At 46.1% G+C, this 9,532-nt stretch overlaps 1 protein-coding gene across 1 annotated transcript in view; it reads right to left on the bottom strand.

Moving 5' to 3' along the window:
* Nucleotides 1–2,567: 2,567 nt before the first annotated feature.
* The window catches only part of SKOR2 (SKI family transcriptional corepressor 2), a 35,274-nt gene continuing 28,309 nt past the window's right edge, over nt 2,568–9,532 (bottom strand). The window contains exons 7-8 of the mRNA XM_056849076.1: nt 7,361–7,426; nt 2,568–2,692 (exon numbers count right to left, since the gene is read on the bottom strand). Coding sequence (XP_056705054.1) covers nt 7,364–7,426 — 63 coding nt within the window. The 3' untranslated portion in view covers nt 2,568–2,692; nt 7,361–7,363. The remainder of the gene's footprint in view (nt 2,693–7,360; nt 7,427–9,532) is intronic.

Genomic DNA, 9,532 nt, shown 5'->3' with positions numbered 1-9,532 from the left:
GAGACTTACCTTTATCTTGAGCAGGTACATTGAAAAGTGCTGGTTTTAACTTGCTCAAAAGGTAAACATGTTTGGTGCTGGTAAATACAAATCGCCTAGATACTGCTTAGCGGGTCACTAAAGTACGGAAAAATGGGAAATTAAGTGGGCCCTACCCCGCTGAATACCTTTACTCAAAGGCAATTCCCAAGAATTTAGAAGTTTACTTTTGGTAATTGGAACCATTGAGTTTCATAGATAAGGATTATATCATCATAATAAAACGATTGTTAGTGGGCATGCTTCCACTAGACATAAAACGGGACTCAGTCACATGGTTAACTTGCATGGTTTGTAAATGATTCATCGGGATTCACCTAAAAATTTCAGAATACACAGTCGAAGGTTGAAAGGTCTTACCTAATGATTACCGAACCCCATGATGCTGTAGCTGGTACACACAGCACTGGCCTGTCTACGTGGTGGTATGGTTGGAGCACAGTTGAGCCGCCGACGCGTGCCTGACCTCTGGAACCTTTTAGAGATGCACCCAGAGATGACTCACAGATACATCATTTGATTGCTCCTTGCTTGAGGTGTAGCCGCTGGACGTCTCAACTGATTGGACTGAAAACATTACCTTTCAGGTGAAATCTGATTGCATCGTGGTGTAGTGGTTAAGAGTGGCGGACTCTAATCTGGGGAACTGGGTTGGTTTCCCCACTCCTACACATGAAGCTAGCTGGGTGACCTTGGGTCAGTCACAGTTCTCACCGAACTCTCTCAGTCCCACCTACCTCTCAGGGTGTCGGTTGTGGGGAGAGGAAGGGAAGGCAATTGTAAGCCGGTTTGATTCTCCTTGAAAGGTAGAGACAGTCGGCATATAAAAACCTGCTCTTCTTCTTCTTCTGCACATAAGTTCTGGTGTGATATCTCTGACAACTCTCTTACCCATGCAAGACATCACTGTAACCAAAATCATACGTGCAGGGAGGTTGTAAATGTGATTGAAATGGGAGCCAGCATAGCGTAGGTTGCCAGGGAGGAACAGGATAGAAATAAAAAAATAAATAAGTAAAAAATAGTTGTCAGAGTGTTGGAAGAGGATATGGGAGAGCCTGATTCGAATCCTCTACTCTGCCATGAAACTCACTGGGTGACCTTGGGCCTGTCACTCACTCTCTCTCTCTGCCTATCCTATCTCACTGGGCTGATGTTGTGACGATAGAAATGGAGGTGGGGAGAACAATGTTATAAACCACTTGTGGTCAACATTGGAGAGAGAAGTGGGGTATAAATGGAAGCAATAACAGGACTGCACAGCAGGAGGGGAAGGGGATACAGCGTCGTGGCCCTGACCTGGATGGTCCAGGTTAGCCTGAACTCATCAGATCTCAGAAGCTAAGCTGAGTTGGCCTGGTTAGTACTTGGATGGGAGACCACCAAGGAACTCCAGGGCTACTATGCAGAGGCAGGCAATGGCAAACCACCACCTCTGAACGACTCATGCCTTGAAAACCCAACAGGGTTGCCATAACCTGGCTGAGACTCTATGGCACTTTCTTCCACCACCAGAGTGTCGAGGCTTCCTGTCTGGTTGTGAGGCTGGACCACCAGCCCATCACCAACCATACAACCCTGTGGCTCAGTGGCAGAGCATCTGCTTGGCATGCAGAAGGTCCCAGGTTCAATCTCTGGCATCTCCAGGTAAAAGGAGCAGGTAGAAGATGAAGTGAAGGACCTCTACCTGAGACTCTGGAGAGCTGCTGACAGTATGAGTAGACAATACTGACTTTGATGGACCGAGGATTTGATTCAGTTTTAGGCAGCTTCATGTGTTCAACCCAGATCATTTCCAGCACTCTCAACAAATGAGGGGCAAATGCATTCAACTTCGAATAGTAGGAAAGAACCAAATATTACATCTTATCTTTTTTTGTTTTTATTATAGACTTTTTTTATCCACATGAATGTTAAAGAAACTACAACAGAGTTAAATACCTTCTTTTAATCTCAGTGGTTATATTTTTAATTACACTCAATAATAAATTGTAAAATATCTCCAGAAGAGTACAATCTTCATTCATACAGCAGGCAAAATACCAGGAGGGAGCAGAGAGAGTCTCTGAGTGGGAGGGTTTATGGGGGTCCTTGGAGTTTCCAATCTGCTCTTAGAAAGCTCCAAATATGGCTAATGCTCTCCCATTCGTACATCTTGATGTATCGTTAGCCCAGGGTTCTTTTCCCTTCTGAATCACGCTTCTTTCCTCAAGAGAAACACTTCTCAAAAGTGAAATCCTCAAGATGTTTAGTGACAAAGGAAGTTCCAGGCGGTCCATTTTCATAAGTTTACCCACACGATTGGGTCAAAAGCCTTTTCACAATTTCTGTCGCGTTCAGTAGTCCTCAAAAAAACAAACACCAAACCAAACTTTGGTACCACCAAAAGAGATCCAAGACAGGCATTCTTGAATTGTTCCGTTGTTATTATTATTATTAATAAATGGCTGCTACATTCTAATTTACATGGTTGTCCATGAAGCTTTGAGGTCACTTATCCTTCGGTTCAGCAGAACCCTGTTGACGTATTAATTCTCTTCCTCCTTCATTCTTATTTTTAAATAGCCAAAGCCCTTCCATTTCTCAGTCTTTACAAAAGTCTGAATTCAAAGAGATGGGTGATATTGTACAAGTCGGTCCTGTAGTTCATGCTCTAGGGAAACAGAAAAAGAAAAAAAGACTGAGCAGACAAGTTAAACCAGGTGATCTAGCCAATTATTGATCCTATGGTTGAGGACAGCAATGGTACCATCAGAGTACTGCCCCCTTCCCCCTCTCTTCCCTCCCCTTCTTCCCTCCCCTTTTCCCTTTCCAGGTCTGACATAGAATCATAGAGTTGGAAGGGACCACCAGGGTCATCTAGTTCAACCCCCTGCACAATGCAGGAAATTCCAAACTACTTCCCCCACCCCACACCCCCAGTGATCCATGCCCAGAAGATGGCCAAGGTGCCCTCCCTCTCATCATCTGCCTAAGGTCATAGAGTCAGCATTGCTGACAGATGGCCATCTAGCCTCTGCTGAAAAACCTCCAGGGAAGGAGAATTTACCACCTCCCAAGGTAGCCTGTTCCACTGAGGAACTGCTCTAACTGTTAGAAAATGTCTAATGTCTAGATGAAAACTGTTTTGATTTAATTTCAACCAGTTGGTTCTGGTCCAACCTTCTGGGGCAACAGAAAACAACTCGGCACCATCCTCTATATGACAGCCCTTCAAGTACTTGAAGATGGTTATCATATCCCCTCTCAGTCTTCTCCTCTTCAGGCTAAACATACCCAGCTCCTTCAACCTTTCCTCATAGGACTTGGTCTCCAGATCCCTCAACGTCTTTGTTGCCCTCCTCTGGACACGTTCCATCTTGTCTATGATCCTATCCTACACCTTTCCTTCCCCCTGGGTCCATGGCCTCCCTACTTGAGATTCGTAATATGGGCATGATGATGTAACATCTAGCCCAACGATACAAACATCGCTCCCTACATAGGAAACTGGGCGCCGAAGCTAGAATAATAGAATAACAGCGTGCTAAGATTTTATTAAGTGTTAGAATGTTTTTAAATGTGTTAGATTGTTTATATATCAAGTAAGTGTTATGTATATTTAATTGTGTTGGTAGCCACCCTGAGCCCAGCCTGGCTGGAGTAGGGCGGGGCATTAACAACAACAGCAGCATATTATTATTATTATTATTATTAATTATAAACATTCCAATAGCCCTTTGCTACGACAACTAGAATCATAGAGTTGGGACCACCAGGGTCATCAAGTCCAACCCCCTGCACAATGCAGGAAATTCAGTACTACCTGCCCCCCACCCCCAGTGCCCAGAAGATGGCCAAGATGCTCTCCCTCTCATTATCTGCCTATGGTCACAGAATCAGCATTGCTGACAGATGGCCATCTAACCTCTTCTTAAAAACCTCCATGGAAGAAGAGCTCACCACCTCCCGAGGAAGCCTGTTCCACTGAGGAACCACTCTGTTAGAAAATTCTTCCTAATGTCTAGATGGAAACTCTTTTGATTTAATTTCAACCCGTTGGTTCTGGTCTGGCCTTCTTGGGCAACAGAAAACAACTCAGCACCATCCTCTATATGACAGCCCATATAAGTACTTGAAGATGGTTATCATATCCCCTCTCAGTCTTCTCCTCTTCAGGCTAAACACACCCAGCTCCTTCAACCTTTCCTCATAGAACTTGGTCTCCAGACCCCTCACCATCTTTGTTGCCCTCCTCTGGACACGTTCTAGCTTGTCTACATCTTTCTTAAATTGTGGTGCCCAAAACTGAACACAGTACTCTGGGTGAGGTCTAACCAGAGCAGAGTAAAGTGATACCATCACTTCGCGTGATCTGGACACTATACCTCTGTTTGGCTTAAGAAATGGGTGAGGCCAGTGTTGGTGTGGTAGTTAAAGTGGCAGGTTAAAGTGGCATTTTGAGGAGCGAACTCCCACTAGGAAACTCCTTAAAGTGGAGTGAGGGCCCCCCAATTCTAGGTTGCCCACCATGGCAAGGGGAGGAGGGGATCCTGCCTTCCCCCGTACTATTTTTCCAACCTGAAATGACACTGGAGTTTGTGGGTGTATGGGAAAATAACACCCTCCTTCAGCACTGAGCCAGCATGGTGTAGTGGTTAAGAGCAGTGGACTCTAATCTGGTGAACTGGGTTCAATTCCCCACTCCTCCACATGAAGCCTGCTGGGTGACCTTGGGCTAGTCACAGTTCTCTCCGAACTCAGTCCCACCGACCTCACAAGGTGTCTATTGTGGGGAGAGGAAGGGAAGGCGATAGTAAGCTGCTCTGAGACTCCTTAAAAGTAGAGAAAATCGGGGTGTAAAAACCACCTCTTCTTCTTGTTATTGTTTTGGGTCAGAAAAATGGCCCTGGCGCTGTGATGGTTGCTGCCAGAGTTGTCCCTTGCAGTGCTGTTTAAAGACATTCCCAGTGGGAACTCATTCTTAAAAATGTCATTGCGTCTCCAAGGATGCCCATCTTGTTTAGTTTGGCCCTATATACTTGGAAATCAATAATCTTAGAAGGATGCAACTGTGCTTGGGATGACATAGTTAGTTTAGCATTTAAGTGACCAATAACCTTTCAGAAAATGCTGCAGTCTGCTCTTTAAGAAAAATCTCAATTGTCTGCAGGGAAGACTTTTCCGTGACAACAAGCACAGCAGGAGAAATCTATCTGGTCTTCCATTCACTCCCTCTGAATCCTTAAGTATGAGGGTCCTCTACTTTAACGTGACTTTCAGCAAATAGACACCAAACAATTAGGTGGTTAGGAACATAAGAGCCTTGCTGAATTAGACAGGAAGATGAGTCTCACCTGGCAAATTTAAGAGGGGGGTGGGCATGTTCATGGAGGAGAGGGCTATCCATGGCTGCTAGTCCAAATGGCTACTAGTCATGATGCATACTTATTCTCTCCAGGATCAGAGGAGCATGCCTGTTATCTTAGGTGCTGTGGAACACAGGCAGAATAATGCTGCTGCAGTGGTCTTGTTTGTGGGCTTCCTAGAGGCACCTGGTTGGGCACTGTGTGAACAGACTGCTGGACTTGATGGGCCTTTCTTATGTTCTTAGGAAGGGAGGGTGGGAGGGAGGGAGAGGATACACACAGGAGACAAATACAATATGCTACTGGCGTAGGGTTCCTCTCTTCTGCCTCCTTGGAGCAGGCATTTCCTCACAAGAGCCCCACACCCACTATGTCTGCAGAAAGGGAGAAGCTTTTCTCCCTCTCTCCTAATACTAGAACGTGGGGTCATCTGCTGAAGCTGGAGGGAGAGAGATTCATAACAGATAAAAGGAAGTATTTCTTCACAATGCATTGTTAAACTGTGGAACTCCCTGCCTCAGGATGTGGTGATGGCTGCCAACTTGGATGGCTTGAAGAGGGGAGTGGACATGTTCATGGACAGGCTATCCATGGCTACTGGTCCAAATGGCTGCTAGTCATGCTGCATACCTATTCTCTCCAGGATCAGAGGAGCAGGCCTATTATCTTGGGAGCTGTGGAAGACAGTCAGGATGGTGCTGCTGCCGTCGCCTTGTTTGTGGGCTTCCTAGAGGCACCTGTTCCTAGAGACACTATGTGAACAGACTGCTGGACTTGACGGGCCTTGGTCTGATCTGGCAGGGGTCTTCTGATGTTCTTATGCTATCTTCAGTCCCCAACAGCGTCAGGGCCAATGCCTTTAGGGAGATCCAAAGCAGGACACGATGGTTCTCGACATTTCCCTCTTATTCCGCCCTAGTACCTGGTACTGAGCGTTATACGGCCTCTGAGCATTAGCTATCAGGGCTAAAACGATAGATGACTTCATCTCCAGGGAATGTATCTGTTTCTTTTTTTAAAGGGAGTGTCTATTTATCACATTTTTATCCTGCCCATCCTCCAGTCAGCTGAGGCTGACACACTCTGCTTCCTCCTCCATTTTACCCTCACAACAACCCTGTGATGTAGGTTACCAGAAAGAGAGTGACTTCCTGGAAGTTTAATCCAGGTCCATACTGTGAATTTAACCTCTGAAGTGGTAGATCATGATGGGCAGTCATCAATAGCAGCAGAAAGGAAGAAGAGTCCAGTCGCACCTTAAAGACTAATAAAAGTTTTGGCAGGGTGTGAGTTTTCGTGAGCCACAGCTCACTTCTTCAGATGATATCCCTGCCAGAAGTTTTGTTAGTCTTTAAGGGCAGCCACAAAGGAGCTAGAAAAGATTCTGAAGTGCAAGGATGTGTCACAGGCTACCAAGATGAAGTTAATTCACGCCATCGTATTCCCTGTTACTATGTATGGGTGTGAAAGCTGGACATTGAAGAAAGCTGATAGGAAGAAAGTAGATTCCTTTGAAATGTGGTGTTGGAGGAGAGTGTTACGAATACCGTGGACGGCCAAAAAGACAAATCAGTGGGTTCTAGATCAAATCAAGCCTGAACAGACCCTAGAAGCTAAAATGACTAAACTGAGGCTGTTGTATTTTGGTCACATTATGAGAAGACAAGAGTCACTGGAAAAGACCGTCATTCTAGGAAAAGTTGAGGGCAGCAGGAGAAGAGGAAGACCCAACAAGAGATGGATGGACTCAATAAAGGAAGCCACAGCCCTCAATTTGCAAGATCTGAGAAAGGCTGTCAAAGATAGGACATTTTGGAGGACTTTCATTCATAGGGTCACCATGAGTCGGAAGCGACTTGACGGCACTTAACACCCACACAAGGTGCTACTGGACTCTGGTTTCTTTCTACTGCTCTGAAGTGGTAGTAAAACAGCAACAGTGTGGTCCATTCTTCATTGACATGTGTGCTCACCTTTTAGCTTTTGCTGAGATGTGTGCCAAGTTTTTCTTTCCTGATCAAGCTTGCTGCATAGGGGATCTACAAAAATACAGAGAAAGCCATCATGAGATTTTGAGACTGAAGGCAGCTGAGACGAAACTCTGAACAGAAGACAGGCCAAGTGGATGAAATCTGTCTTGCGCTGAAACATGTATGTTTTCATGCCAAGTCTTACTAGTGACGTCGCTTCCCGAGTCTTGGTGAACCGGATTCAATTCCCCACTCCTCCACTTGAAGCCAGTCACAGTTCTCTCTGAACTTTCTCAGCCCACGCAGAGGCAGGGACTGGCAAACCACCCCCGAACAGCTCTTGCCTTCAAAACCCTACAGCAGGGGTGGGGAACCTTTTATCCGCCAAGGGCCATTTGGATATTTATAACCTCATTCGCGGGCCATACAAAATTATCAACTTAAAAATTAGCCGACCAAGCCCCAAGCAGGCAGCTGCCCCAGATGACCCCCTCCCCGGGGGCGCAGGCAAGCAGGCAGGCATCCAATCGATGGCACACTCGCCCACCTGGTGGCACAGGATGGGCGAGTGCGGATCACCAGTCTTAGATCCTTCTGAGCTAGAGATCTGTCAGGACCCACGAAGGGCCAGACCAAATGGTTTCATGGGCCTTAAATGGCCCCCGGGCCTGACGTTCCTCATCCCTGCCCTACAGGGTCGCCATAAGTCAGCCGTGACTTGACGGCACTTTCCGCCACCACAAAACCAGTCTAAGAATTGTGGAGAACTATATGGTAAAACCACACAGCTTCTGGCAATTCCTAGAGTGGTGTGGCCATCCCTGACAGCCTCTATTAAAGGGCAGGAAATTTTTCTCCTGGCCAGTTGGCACCCCTACTCACAGGAGAAGCTTTGCCTCAGAAGAGGATTAATTTCCTGTGTCAAAGGATGTGAAAGGGAGAAGACTGTCTTGCCAGTTTCCCAGTTATTGGGCGAGCCAAGGAAGTCACTCAGGAAATCGTAAAAAATGAATGTTTACAAGTTCAGGGTGTACAGAAGCAGCGGCTGAAACCTATCGATCGAGCATTATTTTAATTGAGAGCATCAGCGGAGAATCCTGGAGGGTGTAGTAATGTGGCGGAAACAGAAGAGGGCACTTCGAGACTGAGAAATTCCTGGCAGAAAATTCTTGCGCCCCGTATTGAAAGACGCAGGTATATTTTCAAGGTATCTTGCGGTGCTTCGACGCACCATCCGCCCTGATCCTGCCTGAAATTATATTTCGCAAACGGCAATGCTATACAAAAAAAAAGGAAGCAGCAAGGCTCAGTATCCTGGTAAACAATAATAGAAAACAAAACCAAGTACACAAACTACAAAAAAAGTTATATTCCAACACTCCAACACAACAACAAGAAAATGCAAAGACAATATCATACAAATATATATATACATAGAAGCCAATAGTGCACACACATAGCATAGAAAAGTCCGCTTTCAAGCGTCGAACAACGGCGCAAAGATGCAAGAAACAAAGGGCAGAAAGTGAGGCACCCATAGATGCTCAAGACCGCTTTGATGCTCAATGCACCCATAGATGCTCAAGACCATAGATGCTCAATGGCCGCTTTGACAGTTGGGTCCAGTTCTTGTCGGGTCCCGTTCTGTGGATCCTTCCTGGGACTGTTGTATATTGGACTATTGGACTGTAACTTTTTTTGTAGTTTGTGTACTTAGTTTTGTTTTCTATTATTGTTTACCAGGATTTTGAGCCGTGGTGCTGCCTTTTTTTGTACAGAAATTATATTTCAGCTTGCCAGCTGGTTTGATCTTGTGCTGCAGGCAGCAGCTCTGTGGGCAGAAATTACCAGGTGGAGATTTTTAACAGTCTGGGGGTATGCCATCACTAGGGCTGCCAACCTCCTGGTGCTAGCTGGAGATCTCCTGCTATTACAACCAATCTCCAGCCGATAGAGAGCAGTTCCCCTGGAGAAAATGACCGCTTTGGCAATTGGACTCGATGGCATTGAAGTCTCTCCCCAAACCATGCCCTCCTCAGGCTCCACCACAAAAACCTCCCGCCAATTGTGAAGAGGGACCTGGAAACCCTACTTATCACCCGCTAATGCCAACATAGGGGGCTGCTGCCACAAGCATAAAAGCAGACCGGCTTCCAGGGTTAACCCCTTTTCTAT

This window comes from Euleptes europaea, chromosome 4 (genome assembly GCF_029931775.1).
Source record: "Euleptes europaea isolate rEulEur1 chromosome 4, rEulEur1.hap1, whole genome shotgun sequence".
In the NCBI taxonomy this organism is placed as follows: Eukaryota; Metazoa; Chordata; class Lepidosauria; order Squamata; family Sphaerodactylidae; genus Euleptes; species Euleptes europaea.
Note: the sequence above shows the minus strand (reverse complement) of the source record. Positions and strands in the feature narration are given on the sequence as shown.